This window comes from Liolophura sinensis, chromosome 3, assembly GCF_032854445.1.
Source record: "Liolophura sinensis isolate JHLJ2023 chromosome 3, CUHK_Ljap_v2, whole genome shotgun sequence".
NCBI classification, from domain to species: domain Eukaryota; kingdom Metazoa; phylum Mollusca; class Polyplacophora; order Chitonida; family Chitonidae; genus Liolophura; species Liolophura sinensis.
In genome coordinates, this window is record NC_088297.1 from 1,951,755 (window position 1) to 1,973,461 (window position 21,707).

General features: G+C 42.0%; 1 protein-coding gene across 1 annotated transcript; it reads right to left on the minus strand.

Annotated features, from left to right (window-relative positions):
* Positions 1-577: 577 nt before the first annotated feature.
* On the minus strand, positions 578-21,218 carry LOC135463896 (uncharacterized). Its single transcript, XM_064741360.1, has 10 exons — positions 21,126-21,218; positions 15,829-15,913; positions 12,264-12,520; positions 10,542-10,692; positions 8,888-9,223; positions 7,484-7,738; positions 6,936-7,183; positions 3,542-3,692; positions 2,529-2,864; positions 578-1,903 (listed from the first exon to the last, which is right to left on the minus strand). The coding sequence occupies exons 2-10, from the start codon at positions 15,890-15,892 to the stop codon at positions 1,629-1,631; spliced, it is 2,073 nt and encodes a 690-aa protein (XP_064597430.1). The 5' UTR covers positions 15,893-15,913; positions 21,126-21,218; the 3' UTR covers positions 578-1,628.
* Between the last annotated feature and the right edge of the window lie 489 nt (positions 21,219-21,707).

Consider the following 21,707-nt stretch of genomic DNA (forward strand, 5'->3'; position numbering starts at 1 on the left):
CCACCGTCCTGTGGCACGCTACTGCGTAGCAATGTTACCTCCTATTGTCTTTCGTTTTTAATTCTGCTCTTTATGACAATGGAGCCGTTTTGCGCAAATCACACAAGGGATTACTCTGGGATTAGTTTCCATGCCTTAGCTTCGGACATCTCCAATCGACGAAAATGGACAATTGCCATGCGACGAGACTATTTTATGCAGTTTTTGAGGAGGCGAGTTTTGACCCAGTTTACAGGCTAAAAATGAGGTATGGAATTAGATTCCAAAATGGAGTGGAAAGTAAAAAATCCAACGTCCGTTGAAACCTGAAGCAGTACCTACTATTTTCAACATTCCTGATTACAAAAGCAGTTTTCCTGTCAAAAAAGCGTTGATCAAACTCAATGTAAGCGAAATTGCGCCTCCAAAACGGAGTACCCCTATTACGTCACGCATATCTGGCACACCAGCGCCATTCAAGGACAGACAAGCGATATGACATTTTTTCTCTGAATTTTTGGTGTTAATTATACTTTTACTTTCTACAAATCAAACAACTCATCCGATATATTTTTTTTAATTTATTTCCATAACTCTTTCCCACAGCACAGGTATACCATTCAATTAGATAAAGTGAGAAATAAAACCTGAACAGTCCACCTTAAAGGCATCCAACGTGTTATCACGCAAGCACCAAGCGCCACTGCCCCATCCCCCACACAGCTCCCTTCCATTATTTTCTTTAGGGCTCAACTGATCTCGTTTGTTGTGTTTCCACATGTATCTGCCACCGTCTTGATACCTTCTCAGGACCGTCGATTTCGTAGTGTTCTTGTTTAAAAGATCTAATGTATAGTGTACTTCACAAGTGCACTACAAGTGCGTTTTTATTTTACTGATAAATGTGTATTTAGATATGTTAAGTCTTCACTTCCTAACTCTAGTTGTTGTCTCCCATTCTATGTCACTCCAGATGATGATGCAATAAATTGCGGAAATATTGAGTCGAAATGCAGATTTCGTTTCTCGGTTATACTACTTGTATATTACGTGAACCTAATAAGTATACACAGTGGATTCTTTACAGAAAATTATGAATTTACATAGCCCACATTTAAAACAATCTGTTGCGACATGTAATATAAAGCGCGTAATAATTGTTCTGTCAGTAAATCATTTGAGCAGGCTGTCAACATTTCTTTGCAATGCATTAAAATAAGCGTTTCCCAAGGAGTTGGAATATGTTATGTTATAACATAGGAAAATAGCTATTTTTCAGTCGAGGTCAGCGACAGGGTGTTCTTTTAATTTGTATATTTTTCCAATTTCCAGTTAGTATGACTATTTCTCTGGAGCTTGCGTGATGTTTTTATTGTACAAACAAGTCGATGAAGGAGTAAGACATTGGCCTGTTTTACCATCGCTTCGGGGTGGACATTTTATTTTCACCCATTATGGGGTTATCATGTGGTCTCCAACTTCCGGGCCATTCTTCAGAATTGTACCGTTCTAGAACACGTGTACAGTGTATAATGAGTTGGATCAGAAATCGGTATAAAGAGCGCACACTGAATAAACTAAAGGGCACACAGTCTGAGCCCAAACTATTTTAGGCGTGAGGATTTGTTATTCATACATCTGATGTGATTTTAAACTCCCACTGTGTTAGTTCGCGACAACGTCTGGCGTAGTTCAGAGTTCAATGGCAGATAATCCGACGGTACTTTCCCGTGCTGATCTCTCTGACGAGGATTGACTCCGATCCCAAGCAGAACATCGGCAATTTTCGTGCAAATCAGCGATCCAGTTGCGGATGAAGTGCACAGTGTGTGAAGTAGGTTACCTCCCTTAGCATCTTGTGCCAATCGAGCTCCCATCTTGGCCTCCGGATTTCTCAGAACAATATCAAGGAGCTGCATATCGTCTAAAAAGACAGAAAAAGAAGAAATATAGCTTTACTAGGCGTAGATTTCCTTTCATGGATGTTGATATTTCGAATTACTCTTTCACCAAGGGAAAACGATATTTAAACCACAACAGAGAACTGTTATCCGCCCAACGGCGACTTGGGCCCAAGCTCGCGTGACAATTCTTCTCTTTCGGTCAACGAGGACAACGCTATCAGTTTGTCCACTAAACGTCTCCACGGAAACAGGAATGGACAACACACGTTACTTTCCGCAGGAAAACTTCCTCATTTCGAGTCCCTTGTACATGTATTTAATGCAGCTTGGTAAAAAAATATGGAAACTGCATCAACAAGGGACTTACCTCAGTATTCACAGAGAGTTTCATATTCATACCATCAAAACTCCCATGACACACTCTGAGGGTTCTCACACGAGATTTTTATTTCGGAAAAACGTTTATTCTGCTAAGATTCACAGAGTATACCCTGACAGAAATATCTGTAGTATGCACACACCAGTGACACATATATGATGGTTCTTGCAAAGTGTATATTTTGCTGGAACGTTTACCCCGATGGCGATCACCCAGTGTATTCCATTTGGATATACAAATAGGCAAATATAAAACTTAATACTTACTCATGCGCAATGCCACCTGGACAGCCACGTGATATGGCGTATTCGCGGCCATGGAAGAGGGAGATGCGCCCAGAGAGAGCAGGGTGCACAATAAATAGTAGGGCCAGCTTTCAGTGGCGTGACTGATCGCCTCTATGCGAGACATGAGCCCGCCGAGGTTAACTCCTTTGGCTGACACCCCCTGGACCAGCTTAGTCAAACTACCCTGATCCGATCCGGGACCCATCATCAACAGTTTCAGAGCCCACCATTCTGATCTCTCTGACAAAATTTTAATGGCCGATGACAGTGCTGGCTTCTCTGCCATTTCCAACTTTTCTAAACACGGCTGGAAATCTGACGAAAGGAAGAATGAATTATCCTTCAGATATGTTATACAAGACCCGAACTAATTAATCAAAATAATTCTACGTCATCAAAGGTATAAAGCTACTCACACTACAAATTTGACGAATCGGATAATTGATTCCGAAGGGTAACAGGTGCACTGACGAGGCTTACCTTTCATGCAAAACTAATTATTTAAGCTATACTAAATTTATAGCAAAAGAATTGATTAGATTTGCACTGATCGATTTTTGGGGAAAACAAATCTCTGGAAGACCTTCTTTAATTTCACCCAGGAGGCACGCTTCCCTACGTGATGACGTAACATTGATTTCAATCACAAAAGAATATGTCTTTCAATTAAGCGGCTTTGTAACGCATTAACGACCTAGAGAGTCCAGTCTGACATGTAGCCTGTATATTCCGTGATCTAAGTGACTTGTAACACGTCACAACCACCCAGATGCATTACGTGAGTGAAGAGACTCATAACCGCTCTCCCCTCCGGCAGTGGGAAGGTCTGGCGGCAACCTGCATCGTGGATTTTCCCCTGGCTCTGCCCGGTTTCCTCCCACCACAATGCTGGCCGCCGTTGTATAAGTGAAATATTCTTGAGTACGACGTAAAACACCAATCAAATAAATAAATAAATAAATAAATATAACCCGTTTCACCTGAAAACGTACCTTTGATTTGGCTCATTGCATACGTCGCATCCACAAGACACGTGAGCGCATCATCTGCATGTCTCTGACACTCGTACCCTGCCCAGAACGTGAAAAAGGCGGACAAGTAGTCTCCCCTTGCCCGCAATATTTGTCCTTTCCTCCAGTATCCCTGCAACATGATAAATTATTTATTTCGTTGGTGTCTAATTGTTTTTTCACTCACAATGGCTTGCTTAGCGTATACTTCTATGAAATACATGTACGTAAAACATTAATCATTTTAACTGAAATTCTCTCGTCACTGTTTTCATAAAGTATATAAGTATAAAGTGCGAGTCAAATGATCATACCCAGATAGAACACGCGTATCTTGCCCAAGGGACGAAGACAACTCACTCTTGGTGACCAGTGCCGTGTTTCGTATTCGGATAAAGGTGTTAATTATACATACATATCAAGAAAAAAACTGTCTATCTGACAATGTGCACCTGGCCCCAGAATCACAAAGCCATCTTACACTTAAGTCAAAATTTTAATCATTAGATTTGGATTCTTCCTTTCCGTTTTTTTTTAGCTGAAATATGTTGTACAATAACATACCCAGACTCTATGCAGTCAAACAATATTTTGCCCTTGTTACGTAAGAAGTAACAATTTTAAATTGATTTGAAATTTTGACTTAATTGTAAGATTGTTTTCTGATCCCGGGGCCTGATGATTTAAGGTCATAACAAAGTGTCCAATTCCCCAGCCGTCCCATGAGAGGGTCTGAAACAGAGAATTTAAAGATTAAAAGATTAAGGGAAAGCTAGGAAGAGAATTTTTTCTTTATCTTTATTTCTTTTATTTATCAACTATTTGCGTTCGCTTTCAGAACAAGTTATAATTTCAAACACACCCAAAATTTTCTGAAACAAGTAGTGCCTTTTAATGGCGGATTTCCGGCAAATTTTAAAAACCCAGGGCAGATAAGAAAATTTGCCGGCAATCCGCCATTTAATGCACTACTCCTTTCAGACAATTTTAGGTGTGTTTAAAATTATAACTTGTCCTAAATGAGGTAAGTCTGGGGCCTAAACTAAAAATGTAGCTCGCCTATTGCACAGACTAGTATTCAAAGAAATTTTTGAGTGGATTTTTTTTTTACCAGATGAGAAGGTGGCTGTGTGGTGACTGACGATTTTATATCTATACTAGTGCTCAAAAGAAAGTATACACCAAAACAAATACATAAAAATCGCGCAAAGTAAAAAATTGAGAAATTATCCATGATGAGCCCTAATACCCGTGTAAACGCCGATCCATCCAGGGAACAAACTGGCCCAACAAAGCAAGATTTGCCTAAACTTAACATAAAATCGAAAAATGGCCCTTCCACGCGTAACACGACATGAACGTGCATTTTGGCGGTATAAATGAGTCGACGGGAAACGTTAGGAACACAGTCCTCAGAAAAACACCAGAGGTATGCCACTTTTGAGCCAAGTTGAGCGAGAGAGAGCTGTCGGCATGGCCCAGCAAGGAGCGACCAAAGCCGCCATTGCCAGAACCTTTGGTTGCACAAGAGCAACTATCGTCAAACTTATGCAGCGACTCCGGCAGACAGGCGTTACATCCGACAGGCCTAGGAGCGGTCGACCACGCGTCACCACCCCTGCTGAAGATCGACACATCCGGACCATTCACCTCCGCAATCGGAACGTAACGGCAACGTCAACGGCGGCGACGGCACTAGGGCACCCGATTAGTCGACACACAGTCTACCGTCGACTACGTCAACACGGTATTAGGGCACGTCGACCGTATTGTGGAGTTTATCTGACGCCTCAAAATCAACGTCGTCGGCTGATATGGGCCAGGCGCGTTCTACGCTGGCAGAGGCGTGAATGGGCACGGGTAATGTTCTCCGACGAGAGCGTGTACAAAAATGACGGTCGGGCTAGGGTATGCAGGCGTGTAGGAGAACGTTTGGTGCCAAATTGCGTTCAGCAAGTTCGAGCGTTTGGAGGTGGTAGTGTGATGGTGTGGGGAGACATCTGCGGCGATCTGAAGACGAGGCTGGTGGTGATTCATGGGAACCTAAATGCTCGCAGATACACGGATGAAGTTTTACGACCGGTTGTAGTGCCATTCATCCACCAACAGCAAAGAGGAATTTTGTGCCAGCATGATAATGCAAGACCTCATACTGCAAGATTGACGAACAACTTTCTACAGAACACCAACATCGATCTCTTACCATGGCCGGCATGTTCACCCGACCTCAATCCAATTGAGCACTTGTGGGACCACCTGGGCAGACAAGTCAGAAGGCTGCCAGTACCACCTGTGACCGTTCAACATCTGGAAGAGTGTCTCCAACAAGAATGGCAACGAATCACACCTAACGTCATTCGACGCCTGACGTCATCAATGCGGCGACGTGTTGTGGCCTGCATCAATGCCAATGGAGGCCACACTCGCTACTGAGCATGATTTGAATGACATTCCCAGAGGGAAAAATGCTTCATTTGAATTTTGCAAATGTGTAAATGTTCTGTTGACACCACATCTCTTTGACTGACCATCAAACCAAACCTTCACCATTTAATGAACTGTATGTATGGACGTTTCAGGTGAAATGGAATATTCTTATGGAATTAAAAATAATATTTCTTTCCGTTTTTATTTGATGTCTGATCAAACAGCTGTATACTTTCTTTTGAGCACTAGTTTATATGGTAGGTAATTGCATTGAAATGATACTTTTTCAACCTAATGTTGATAACTTCCATGTTTTCAGTAGATAAATCAACTAGTGCTGTAGGTAAATGTGGGCTGGTTCCTTTTATTTCTTTGTTTCAGACCCTTCTCAAAATGGGACGGTAGGGCTGGGAAGTTTGTGCACTTTACTATGGCCCAAAGATTTACCGGTAATTTGCAGAAAAGATATAGTAAGTATACACCTAAAACATGTATCGTTCTGGAACGTAAGAGGTTTATTTTATGTCTCAAGTTGCCTCCGTTCTTTAATTATTCCTTAATATATACATCTTCATCTACATCATTCAGTGTGAGTAGGCTCAAGTAGATGGCTTTCTTAGTGCACGCCTTATAAGACAATAGTTTCAGCACACGACTTGCACAGGACAAGAAGACACGCTAACACTCACATGGAATATGGGTGTGTTTAAATATCTTACGAGTAATTTACGGGGCATATAACGATATTTCTTTCATACATTTTTGGCTTGGTTTTGTGACACCGATATATCTTATACCGATATCTCCTAACATTGACAATGTAACTCAAAAATGTTTTGGCATGAAACCACAGTCAACACTTCGAGAGTTGGATTCGAACACATGACATTAACAAACCATATTAAATATTAACTATGTTGACAATGACAAGTCATACAACTATTGTTACCTTGGGCCATTCGGGACATTTACGGATGCAGGTTTCGGCGTCATTAAGGGCGTTTGTGAGGTCACCTTGCTTGTTGAAAGCCGCCGAGCGATTGCTGTAAAATATAGCGGCATCCGGGCACAGAGCCTCGCTTTCGTCAACCAATCCTATTGCCTGGGTATAGTGACGTAATGCGCCAGCATAATCACCAGTAGCCATGCATCTTTTGCCCTTTTCTCTCAACATCTCGAGCCGTGAAAATATGTCCTCTGCATGCCGCATAAGTAACGAAATTGGGGAAAAGAAAACAATGATAATAATCGGTTAAGGTTGTATTACGATATATTGGCATGACCTGGAATGGCTTGTAAGTAAGAACAATCACATGTACTCAGTTAACCTGCATTATTCCATTTTGTCTGATTTACCTGAAATATTCATGTTGACAGGGGAATTTAAGGCAACGGAAGAGTAGAAAAGCAAGAAATAACAGATAAGGCAGTTTCTCAAAAAACAGGAAAAAACTACACGCAGTTATAATTTTGAAAACGAAGACAAGAAAAACTAACCACTTGTCGACTGTGACATTTCGGTGTTTTGCATCAAATCGCTGACGTACTCGGTGGCCAGTTTTCCGTGCCTATCCCGGATGTCCGAGCGGCCGCCATGTCGGACCAGCAGCCGGACGGCGGTTTGACCCTCAGATCCATGGGCCTTGCCAGACTTCACTATCACGTGAAAAGTCGAGTCGCCGTTAGAATCCAACTGATTTACCTCCCTTAACGTACTTTTCTCTAGGATATATTCAAGAAGCTGGAAACATCCTGTGAGCAATAAACGGTTTCTTCTTGTAACAGTCGTTTACAGCCATATTCAGGTATGATCTGAACAGCAATAGCACGTTCTGGTTTATTGTCAGATTTATTACTAAAGTATTTATTCATTTTTATTCTCGAAAAAATAATTCACTTATACGACTGCGGCCAACATTCTTGTAGAAACTGATCTGAACTTATGGAAAACACACAGGCATCTGCAGGTTTGCCAACAGACACTTCCACGTACGACCGGATAAGAAACCAGCATGAGCTAGACTTGAACTCACAGCGACCGCATTGGTGAGAGGCTCCTGGGACATTGTGGCGCGCTGCCTAGCTTGCCAGCTCGATCACAGAAGCCCTGTTGCTTATATATATATATAATAAAACGCCTTCTTAACGTTCTACATTCTGTTATATTCCAAATGCAGTTTCAAACTTCATGTTACTGAACTAATGAATAACAGTAATGAATAACATGAAGTTTGAAACTGTAGTTTCATCCAGATTCAAACTTTGAAGCACTTTGGATGAGAATGGTGGATTGTGGCGAACATACACATACATTTATACACGTATGCATTTACAAAGTATACCACATACAATTTAAAAAAAATTGTAAAAAAGTCAAATGATAATCAAGAATAGAGACAATGGAGGTAAGCGGGGATTTCCACTTCGCCGACACTATGCTCCTTCATCGGATCGCAGGATTAATAACATAACTCACATAATAGCATAAATATGTGTAGCATATATACTATTGATTGTGTAACCAGACATTATGTTGTCACATGTAACATAATACTGGTTATACCAAAGACTTTTAAAATTTTATTAGCGGCTGCTCGCTTTGCGTTCAGCGCTGAGAGGTTGGCCCGGTGTCAGTATAATGTGACTAGAGGTGTCATGTGTGGTGTCTTCGGCATGATACATCAGTAGCGGCATAGACTGGCCCTGGTGTAAGAAGACACAATATATGTTCACACACCTAATGACTTTTCCTCGTCATATGGCTCAAGAATTGTTAAGAACGACATTAAGCCCGAATCATACAGACATACACATAATCTTTTCTGGCGTCACTTAGTATATATATCAGTATCTTGACTGTAACAGATTAGATTTTAAAGCGTGCATCACTGGACTGCTGACCTGATCGTAGACCAATTGCCAAAGCCACGTGGATTGGCGGGTTATTGAACGACCCCCGGATCGTTTCTAAGGGGGCCCCGTCCTTCAGTAACGCCACCGCCAGATTCTGTTGCCAGGTCGTAACAGTTCTGTCTCTCAGGGAGTCCATCAAAAGCCCCAGATTGACCCCCTCCGCCCCGCAACCCCGGGCCTTTCCGTCCAACACCGTACATTTCACAGGAGACAGGCCCAGCAGTGTGTTAATCAAATCCCACTTCTTCGCCTCGGACAATCGTTTGATGACTTTTTTCCAAATGGACGAGGAGGCGTTGATGTCACATCTGTCTGCATTTTGACCTGAACTCAATAGTTTAAAGGGAATGAAAGCAAATAATAGATGTAGTATACCTAAATGCACTATAACCCTAGAAAAATATATGAGCTCTACACGTAAAATCAGTTCTGTGTTTCTAAATAGGCCACGAATACGTCGGACTTGAACTCAAAACAGTTCCCCATAGCACAGATGATAGAGCGTCCGCTTCGGGAGCGGTAGATCCACCGTCAGTCCTAAGTCGAGTCACACTTAAGACCTTAAAAAAGGAAGTTGTAACTTCCTCGCTTGGCGTTCAACTGTCCTTCAAAAAGGAGACACATTACAAGCACTCTAAGAATTCCTTCGTCGTCATACGACTGAAAAATTGTTGAGTACGACTTTAATCCGCAAGCACTCACTCAGTCAAAATAGTTACCAATGCCAACCAATCCCGTGCTATTATTCAATTTAACATCTGTGGCGCGAAGAAAGGGTATTGTTTCCATCGCAACTGTTGATGGTGCAATAGTTCCACTGCACTCAGGAGTCATGCCCATTATATACTGTTGCCTTACAAGGAAAACTGACAAACGCTTTCTAGACAGCAGGATTTGACAATCGCTCATTTATTTACTTATTATTTTTTTTTAGATGCTGCATGGAATTTTTAAGTAATTGAGACTAGGCATCTTTTTCTCCCTCTCTAAGGAAAGGAAAAAAATTGCACCAACCCTCAGATGTCGAGAACAGTGATTAATGAACAACACTACAAACTCAATACTCCTATAAGCTGGCCCACAAGACAAGATAACCTGGATGCCTTGCTAACTCAACTTTTGTAATACAGGGCGAGGTACAGAGGTAACGAGGTAGTGAAGTAGAGATATGTACTGGTGGTCTCGCTAAATCACTGTTCCGCTACCTCGCCATGCATTCCAAAGGTCCAGCTAGGTAGTTTGTGAGGCAACGATGTAGCTAGTTTGTGAGGCAACGAGGTAGCTAGTGTGTGAGGCAATCTTGTCGCAAAACGAGATAACGAGTTAAGTAGATTTCACATGCAATGATATCTAGAAATGATATTGGGCATTAGTATACCAAGCATTACTGGGATGCAGGCGTGTATCTAGACGAGTTACTTCAAAATACTTGTACCAGTGTCAGACGCGCAAGAATAACCCAGATAAGGGCTTTGACGCGTGCACATTTCAAAATGCATCCGCAATCAAGGGCAATAACACCACCATCAAAACACCACCAACAACAGGAACACATTCTCTAATAGCGCTGTTCCTAAGTGTTGCCTTGAGGTTTTGGTCATGACCACTTCTCATCAAACAATATTCAAAAAAATCAACAAACCTTTGGTTCTGTACAGCAGATCTACAACTTCCACCAGGCTATCGACGTGCTGGTCCTCTGTCTTGCTCAGGTTAAAACTGATACAGAAAAGATCCAGCGCTTTGTCCAATTCGTTTACTTGTAGCATGATCTTTGCAGTCAACCATGGTGACTGAAGAGAGATTTCAAAATCATTGTCTCTAACATTTTTGCACGTTAGGGCACAAGGGTGAAACAAAACAAGATTTATTTATTTATTTGATTGGTGTTTTACGCTGTACTCTAGAATATTTGACTTATACGACGACAGCCAGCATTATGGTGGGAGGAAACCGGGCACAGCCAGGCGGAAACCCACGACCATCCGCAGTTTGCTGGTAGACCTTCCCACATGGGGCCGGAGAGGAAGTCAGCATGAGCTGGGCTTGAACTCACACCGACCGCATTGGAGAGAGGTTCCAGGATCATTACGCTACGCTAGTGCACTAGCCAACTGAGCCGCGGGAAGACAAGAAGTAATAATTACCAAACAAATACTGGAAGTCGACTTTTAAAAAAAAATGTTGCAACAAACTGGGTGGTTCGTGCGAATGTGCCCTATTTGATCTCTTGGGGGGTTTTGTTAAAACAAATTACTGTGCATTGTGATTGTAATTATGTAATTATGATGGGATATTGGCTGAACAGATTTGTACAATTCAACACAATATAGTCAAATACAAGCTGATATATTTTACCGTTCTATACACTGCAACTTGTGCGAGAACCTTTTGTAACAACTTACCACATCTGGCAACTCAGTACGTGTGAATGTTAGTTTTTAACGTGTTGTGGATTTTAACATCTGGTTAAGGTGTAGAATAAACTACGCTGGAAGCAGACATTTGTATACCACTCAGTCTTTGGTCATGAAACATTAAGCTGAAGTATATACTCGTATCAGGTGAAACAGCAATAAACAGCAATCCCGGAAGCGGAAACGGAGTAAAAGTTTATTAATAATAAAAATAATCGGTGGGATTCCACGCTCATCTATAGATATAAGAGCGTCATGTCCGACATTCATATACCATTCGTAGTCCGTAAAAGGCGTTCCAAGTCGATAATCGCAAGATTCAATTAAAAAACAACGTTTAACACCAACTCCCAAAGACAAAGGTATGTAAGAAATTATACAAATAACTCCCAGCGGGTACATGTAAATGACAGACAATGCATCATTACTGTTTTTCATCAAAAAATTCGCAAGGTCTATTGGGTGAGTGCAAAAATGACATTTGCAATTTGAAACCAGAACTCCAGCAGTCCGTGGCTGTTTTGATATACGAATATTATTGGACAGTTTTAAATAGCCTTTATTCTGATCTTCACGTCGGGTGGAAGATATATATATATGCTCATTTTTACGAGAAAACACACATAGATGTATTTCTTTGTTTCACCGATATCCGATTCACTTGCATATCTGACAGCGGTCAAGTTTATGAATGAAGGAAAACCAGACATAGCGTGGGAAAACCATCGTACTTCATAGAGAAACCTGTGAAACATGGCGACTAAAAGCCAAAGCCTCAAAAGCCGGGTACAAATAAGCAAAAGGCTTTCCGGGCATGCGCCATCATTGGCTAACGCGTAATGGACACTCCTGGGAAAGTTTGGGCCAGTTGAGGTCTGCCTTATTATGTAATATTTTTCATCAGAATACATGTAGATTTAATAAAGTAAACGGTGCGAGTTACTCACGTAAAAATCCATTGGTAACAACGCAAGGCGTTCCTGTGCGACCTGCAAAGCCTTAGGGATGTTTCCTTTCTTTTGGTGCAACATTATCAAGTTCTTCAAAACGTCACCCATGGCGTCCTTGTTTTCATCCTGGGGAAGTCTGCTGAACAGCAGACGGGCCTTGCGTAGATTATCTTCTGCCTTACTGAAGTCTTCCTGCTCCAAAGCCGCTTTGCCAGCAACTGCTGCGCTCACGGCTACGTCCTTCACACGTTGTGCTAAGAAGAGAAGAAAAAGGTATAACCACATCACACATGGCTGGTGAACGACTTTGTTATATTCTAACCAGTTTTGTCGTACACAGTACCGATTGTCCGTTAGTTTACATTCATTTTGGTCCAGTACTCGACTCATCACCATTGACCTGGTGGTTAGAGTTCAGGGTATTACAATAACCCAGGAGCCTCTGACCAATTCGACCGGTGTGAGTTCAAATCCAACTCACGTTAGATTTGAACTTCTTCAGCTCTGGTGGTAAGTGGGAAGTTCCTGCAGCAATTTGCGGATGACTGTGGGGTTCCCCCGGGCTCTGTCAGGTTTCCTTCCCACCATAATGCTGGCCGCTGTCCCATGAAGAAAATATTCATGAGTACCGCGTAAAACTCCAGTCAAATAAATAAATAACCATAACCCACACAACAAACAAGGCTAGGAAGGCTTTACTAGTGCTGTTACTTCAAACCGTTGTTTGTTTTACCTCCTGCTATAGATAGCCAAGGTTTTCCACCCAGTGGCCGGAAAATTTGGCCCTACTCACATCAGTAGTAGAGAGTGTTGCAAACGTGTCCGACTGTGCAGGTGCAGTGCGGAGGTGCAGGTGTGTCGTTGAGTCAGTGCCCCCGTAGGTGCATGCGCGTGACGCCAGCGCGCCAACGGAACAGCTCCATGTCGCGCTAAAACGGACAAATTGGTGACCTGCATGTCGGGCCAAAACCGATGTCACGCGCGAGAGCAGTTCCATCGTTTTGGCGCCTGAATTTCGTTGACGTCCGCGTTGATGAGCGAGGCGTATGACGCGCAAACAGACCAATGAGCCCGGCTTCTTCAGCTCCATTTCGCGCCAAAACTGACCCATGGGTGATCACGTGAAGCGCGAGACGTCACGCGAGAGGCGCGCTTATAGCACCTATGGGTGAGCTCCATTTCGGGCGAAAACGTCGGCTTGTAAATTTGAGTTGAGCAGCTCCTTCAGGCTCCTTTCGAAGTGACACAGCGAGGGTTACATAACCGTATGCTTCCAAGTTATAAGCTTATTTTTTATCTATATGTTGCCTAACACGTTTCTGTGGTTATATTCTCTAGATTTGGTACCTTTTCTTTGTAAAATTGAATAAAATAATTTTTATTAGACATTATAGATGGCGATCTTGGGCCCATCTTAGCCCACTTGCCATAATGCCTCCTAGGTAATCACCCGCCGCTATTCGCTTCTGCACATACATAAAAAGGCAAAGAATAGATAATTATGTGAAATGACAAGCTATTCTGTAAGACAATCCAGAAGCTGGAGACCACTTGAAGAAATTCGTCCCGCAAAAATATTACACAGGAATAATGCCTGTTGTCAAATCGATGTCAGCGATAGTGTATTCCCTGGATTTCTGTCATTTCAGCTTTCCAGATAGCCGAGGTGTTTTTGCAGAACTCATAAGATCATGCAGTATGAACGGCTATAGACGGGGAACAGCCTAATCTAATTATCTAAGCCCACCTGTTTAAACGAATTTATGTAAAATTGAAGAAAATAATAATTATTGAGACATCACTGATGGTGCTGTATGGCTAATCTAAGCCCACTTGCCATAATGCTCGGTAGGTCATCGCCCCGCCACTATGAGCTTCTGCACATACAGGAAAAGGTTTTCTATCTTAATTTATGTATATGTGTTGGTTTTATTGTTGAGGAGATAATCTCGTCGCTATTGGCGTGTGACCTCAAGAATATTTCACTTATACGACGGCAGCCAACATTATGGTGGGGGGAAACCCGCAACCATCTGCAGGCTGTCGCCCGACCATCCCACGTACGGCCGGAACGAAAGCCAACAAGAGCTGGACAGCGACCGCATTGGTGAGAGGCTCCTGGGTCATTACGCTGCGCTAGCGCGCTAACCAACTGAGCCACGGAGCCCCCTCGTAAATAATAAAAACTAAATTAAATTAAGGTGGACGATGTCAGGGGCCAATAGTCTCATACATGTTCAGAGATTATGCGGTCTACCAAGTTATGTCCGATCCACAGTACAAGGCCTTTGGTAAAATGTTACAACACATGGGCGTGGCAGTTTCCGTACTATGTATATGGAATCTGATTGTAAACTATATACGCTGAATCATTATTTACGTGTACAAATGGCGCGGACGTATTAATGACTGTATGCTACCTACGTAGTTTTCGCCATTTCTATTTTATACGTATATGCAATTGCTCACGGGTCACCACGTGGCGTCTTGAGTCAAATATAAATTCTTTTTCTTCGCACATCTTAGTCCATAGAGTCAAAATCTACCATAAATACATGTATATTTTTTATGAAGATACTGTAGTATGCAAAGTTTGTGGTAGTGAATATACAAAGGAGTAACGGTGTTCTCATTATTATGGGTTATCCGTCCTGGGTATATCACACATATTTTAGTTTTAAAGTAAAATAAAGCTAAAATAAGATGAACTGTAGGTTCATTACACGGACAACTGGAAGCTATGCGTAAAAAAACTTTCATTTATTTTTTTGAGAGTGCTGAAAGGCAGTCAAATATTTGAAAACTATGGTGGGCTTTATGAGCCATACTGACGGTATCCAGGAACTCTAACGTCACATCACCTTTTTTTCCTGATTGTCACCAGAAGAAAGGAATTTTTGTGAACATTATTTCAGTAAAATTTCACTCATGGATAAAAACAGTTATTCCAATATTCAGTGTTGTGGTTTGGGTTGGATAAACTGCCTGTGACGTAAGAGTTCATAACTTCCGATAGTATGGATCATAAAGCCCATTTTATCAGTCAAATGTTCGAGTGCAATTAAGTCTTCTTACAAAAATCGAAAAAAATAAATGAAATTATATTTACGAATAGTTTTATGTGATCTACTTAGTGATGCCTACTTCGATTTTTGGAGGTCTTTTTCTTTAAACATTGTATGAGACAACTGCGGATTTCGAGCCAGAGATCTAAGAGGCGACCACCTTATCGCCAGCAATACATGCACATCTCGGCCGCTAATGTAGATGGTTTGCCTGTACGACAGCTGTCCGGCTTATATTTGTAGATGATGGAAACCAACGCCCTTTGTCAGCACTTGACAGATCTCCTGACTTAATACAGCTTTATGCAATGTACATAGTGAATAGGAATTTTTTTATCTAGAGTTATAAGACAATGCGGTAAATTGTGCAATTTTGTAATTATTTTTATATATAAACAGTTGAACCACCCAGACTGCCATCGTAACATGGGTATGACGTTAGGCAACAATCAATGTAAATAAATCAATAAATAAATAAATAAATAGCAAATATCAACCTCCCGCCATATTGAGAGCCAGTCCAAACGCCAAAAGGGCTTCAATGTCTTCATGATTCTCCATGGCTGGCAGTGGAAATGTCCTCTGAAACGGAAATATGTTTATGTAGTTGAATACGAGTGGATATGTTTATTATGGTTTTATACATTACAACTTCTGCAGGGGCTTTTTGCAACAAATGGCTATATCATGCAACTCAACACCACCCAGTGAATGTTAGTTTTAAAGTTTTGTACATTTCTGGTTGTACAACTTCTGTTTGGGCTTTAGAATATTACTATTTACTAATAAAACACAATTCCTATAACGCACGTTTGTAATTAAAGGCATATTATCTATGCGTCGAAACAGACATATGTATGCCAGGCGGTCACTGGTCTTTGTGCATTCAACCGCCCTTAGTACTTTTCTCTGAAATGGAAAAATGGATATATGTGTCAGTGTTTGGCCATCGTATACCTTATTTTAATTTATTTAATTGTATTCATTTGATTAGTGTTTACGCTGTGCTCAAGAATATTTCACTTATACGACGGCGGCCACCATTATGGTGGGAGGACACCAGGAAGAGCCCGGGGAAACCCACGACCATCCGCAGGATGCTGCCAGACATTCCCACGTACGGCAGGTACCTATGCATTATAGATACGTAAATAAATATTTGTAGATTCAAGTTAATAGACGTTAAAATCTATTCGATTCATTTAACGTAATATATTATTATTATATTATATATTAATATACTATGTTTTGTGAGTGATAATAGAATAGATTATGCTACTTACCTAATTACATGTTTTAGAGAACAATACCCCATTACATCAATAACGAGTAACTTTTTTGAAGCAAAAACTTCAAAAAACAGTATTTTGTCGATTAAACAGATTAGTTTTAGAGTGTATTTGCAATTCTTGCAATTCGCAACTGTAATTTTCTGAAATATTAGAGGTTCTTTTTGACCTGCATATTTTCTGCTCAAAAAGGAAGAAAAAAACTCTTAAACCCATGTCCTCTATTTCATGTATACAGCAAGGATAAAAATGAATATGCTCATATTACATGAAAATTACACTAAAAATGATCTGTTAATTTTAACACATAGTTTGTTCTCTGAGCGATGCTATAGGATGTATTTGTACTCTATTATCATAACACAATACTGTGTCATATTCAACATAATATCCTGTCATTCTAATACAACATATCATTTGAATTAGCAGAATTATGTATTTGAATTAACAGAATCATGTATTTGAATTAACAGAATATGTGTGCAGTACACTGTATTTAGCAGAATAATCTGCTGCAATGACAGAATCACTCAGGCAACATACTTTCTGTTCATTTGATTAATTTTAACTTCCAGAGGATACATTTTTAGCATGGTCACAATTCCGATAACTCATTTATTTATTTATTTATTTGATTGGTGTTTTACGCCGTACTCAAGAATATTTCACTTATACGACGGCGGCCAACATGATGGTGGGAGGAAACCGGGCACAGCCCGGGGGAAACCTGGCTCCTGGCAGACCTTCCCACTTACGGCCGGAGAGGAAGCCAGCACGAGCTGGACTTGAATTCACATCGACCGCATTGGTGAGATTGACAGAGGCATTACTTATGGATAACAAGTCCTCGATTTATTGTGTTGGTGACGTTTCGATGTAGGTTCTTACATCGTTATCAAACCATGTGGTTTGAAACCATCGTTATCAAACCATGTGGTTTGAAACCAATGGTTTGATAACGATGTAAGAACCTACATAGAAAATTCACCGACACAATAAGTCCAGGAATTGTTCTCCATAAGTAATGCCTCTGTCAATCTATACCATCCCAATTCCTAAATGCCTCTGAAAGAAGCGCATTGGTGAGAGACTGCTGGGTCATTACGCTGTGCTAGCGCGCTAACCAACTGAGCGACGGAGCCCCCCCCCCCCTCCCCTCCCCTCCCGATAACTCATGGATATATCAATTGAAAGCCACACAGACACTCCAGGAACCTCTTGAATGTTAATGACATATGAAGTAGGGCATTGATATACATTCTGCTTGGTATCATTGACAAAGTTCAAGCACTCACAAGCCTACAGCATTTTTGTCTGACCTATTTTAACGTAATTGTTTACAAAACACTGACAGTTCTGGTTCATTGAACGCTTCCTAGAAAGCCGTATAGCTTAGCCTATAGTTTCTGTGTTCACTGAATCGTCGACCAGAGTTGGGCGTCCAGGACATGCAAGAGGTTGTATTGCGCAGATGTCAACAAAACATTGCACTTCCAGGAATAGCTTAATCTACGTTTCTATTTCGCCCTATGCTTATTCAACTAGTGCATTCACATCTAAGTCTATTTTACGTGAAAAAAGAAACCCTGTTCAACTATATACATCATATTTCCTGTAGGCTTACGGTACGTCCCTTTTAGGCTTACAGTACATCCCTTTTAGGCTTACAATACGTCTCTTGTAGGCTTACAGTGCATCCCCTTTAGGCTTTCAGTACATCCCCTGTAGGCTTACAGTACATATCCTGTAGGCTTACAGTACTTCCCCTTTTGTGCTTATAGTGCATTCCCTGTACGCTTCCAGTACATCCCATTTAGGCTTACAGTACGTCCCCTGTAGGCTTACACTATGTCCCCTGTAGACTTACAGTTAGTCCCCTGTAGACTTACAGTTCGTCCCCTGTAGGCTTACAGTACATCCCCTGTAGGCTTACAGTACATCCCCTGTAGGCTTACAGTGCGTTCCCTGTAAGCTTATAGTGCATTCCCTGTAGACATACAGTACATCCCCTTTAGGCTGACAGTACATCCCCTGTAGGCTTACAGTACATATCCTGTAGGCTTACAGTACATTCCCTGTAGGCTTACAGTACGTTCCCTGTAAGCTTATAGTGCATTTCCTGTAGGCTTACAGTACATCCCCTTTAGGCTGACAGTACACCCCCTGTAGGCTTATAGTACATCTCCTGTAGGCTTACAGTACGTCCACCGTAGGCTTACAGCACATCCCCTGTAGGCTTACAGTACGTCCCCTGTAGGCTGACAGTACATCCCTTGTAAGCTTACAGCACATCCCTTTTAGGCTGACAGTACGTCCCCTGTAGGCTTATAGTACATCCCCTGTAGGCTTACAGTACATCTCCTGTAGGCTTACAGTACGTTCCCTGTAAGCTTATAGTGCATTCCCTGTAGGCTTACAGTACATCCCCTTTAGGCTGACAGTACATCCCCTGTAGGCGTATAGTACATCTCCTGTGGGCTTACAGTACGTCCACGGTAGGCTTACAGTACGTCCGCCGTAGGCTTACAGCACATCCCATGTAGGCTTACAGTACGTCCACTGTAGGCTAACAGTACATCCCTTGTAGGCTTACAGTACATCCATTTTAGGCTGACAGTACGTCCCCTGTAGGCTTATAGTACATCTCCTGTAGGCTTACAGTACATCCCCAGTAGGCTTACAGGACGTCTGATTTACAGTGATTGTAAATCACAGGTAATTTCCCCTGACTTTTCGCCACCCTCTGTAGTACTGGTCTTACAATAGGGTAATTAGTTGGCGAAACATTCCATTACTTCACAGCAGATAGACTGTGAAGATGTAGTATTCTCGTATATGTAGTAAATAAGACTTATTTTATTTCATTGGAGTTTTATGCCGTACTCAAGAATACCAGCATTATAGAGGGAGGAAACCGGGTCGAGCCCGGGGGGAAACCCACCACCATCAACAGTGTTGCTGGCAGACCTGCCCACGTATGGCTGGAGAAGAAGGCAGCATGACTGGACTTGAATTCACAGCGACCGCATTGGCGATAGGCTTCTGGGTCATTGCGCCATACTCGGCCACGGAAGCTCCTAGTAAATAACACAGAACTTGAGCAAATAAATAGTTTCTGAGAATCACATTCGGCTGCTGGTCTGTCGATTCTCCTTAGGATTATATTGCCTTTCTGAGAAAAACGGCGTCTCATACAGAAAACATCGGCATAGGACACCAATCCCTCCCGGGCTAGTCATTTAGGCTATTCCTATATGTGGAACATATATGGCGTTAAATTTTATATCAGAAGCCAAATTTGAAGACACTGGTGTATCTAGCTCCCTCTACACCTCATCTTAAAATTGAGAAGGCTATAAATTTGACGTTATTAACATTTATACGTTTATCTGAACTGCTAGTTAGTTAAATCGATGTGTGTATACGAGGAATAGTCAGCGTGCCAGAGCAATGACTCCGTGGCTCAGTTGGTTAGCGCGCTACCGCAGCGTTATGACATGGGAGCCTCTCACCACTGGGGTCGCTGTGACTTCTAGTCCAGCTCATGCTGGCTGCTTCTCCAGTCGTGCGTAGTAGGGTCTTCCAGCAAACTCTCGACGGTCACGGTTTCCCACGGGCTCTACACAATGCTGGCCACCTTCATATATGTGAAATACTTCAGTATGGCGTAAATCACCAATCAATTCAATTAAAATAAACTACTGAATATCTATTAACGGGGGCCTCCGTGGCTCAGTCGGTTAGCGCGCTAGCGCAGCGTAGTGACCCAGAAGCCTCTCACCAATGCGGTCGCTGTGAGTTCAAGACCAGCTCATGCTGGCTTCCTCTCCGGCCGTACGTGGGAAGGTCTGCCAGCAACCTGCGGATGGTCGTGGGTTTCCGCCGGGCTCTGCCCGGTTTCCACCCACCATAATGCTGGCCGCCGTCGTATAAGTGAAATATTCTTGAGTACGGCGTAAAACACCAATCAAAAAAAAAAAAAAAAAAATCTATTAACGTCATTGGTATGTTAAGCTACCTATAAATTATATGACTCATATCTGCTAAATTTACAGTGCCCCCACCCCAACCCCCACCCCACCCTCACCCCCGTTAAGATACCTGGGAGTGTTGATACTAACTGAAATTATTCCCACCAGTAGGTCAGAGTAAAATGTCCTTCAAACACTTCTCCATAACGTAACTGATGTGCGTCACAAAAACACCAAATGAGCACTCAGTCACGACTTGGCTGGTTGAATGGTGTAAAACTGGACATCACCAAAACACCAAATGAACACACAGCCATGATTTGGCTAGCTGAATGGTATGAACGAGGACATTTAACAAAAATATCAAATGAGCGCTCAGCCACGATTTGGCTAGTTGAATGGTGTAACACTGGACATTGACAAAACGCCTAATGAACGCACACGAACGGATCGGAAATATGCTCCCCGCGCCAGTTGTAAAGTGAATAGCAAATGGCGTTAAACAAAAGACTATTACAAGCCAGACGCTCTTACCTGTAGGAGGGTTACTGTCTGCACAGGCGTCCCCGAAGATCTTACTTGTTTATATAGCGGGACAGCTGTATGTTTGAGTTTCGTGGTAAAAAGCGAAAGCGAAAGTCCGCGCAAAAAAAACCCCCTGAGTTAATAATAAAGTTGACGTTATGCTGTCCTTGGCTGTGGTGAAAATTGGCAGGAAGCCTGAATATATGTATATAATAATGCCAATCTTTATCACAGCCGATTAACTACAGCATGACGTTGAGAGACAAACACACACTATGGATTAACCTAGACTATAGTGCAAATGCTCTGGGCAAGGCGGACATATGAAGGCAAGACACATAAAGCTTTATATACCTGAGATTACATGTCTTTTAAAGGGCCTCTCGTCACACAGAAAATTGACAACATGTACTGATACACGTAGGTCTGCTTGCGAATCATTTCTATATGATAAGTTTCACCGATTTCATTAACGTATCTCACACGATTTAACGCAACTATAAACCGCGACAGGCACGAGAGCTTAAGACGTGACTGAACTCAACTCAGCTTGTCATACCTATTTGGTCCCAGTCGGTTATATGGCCATAC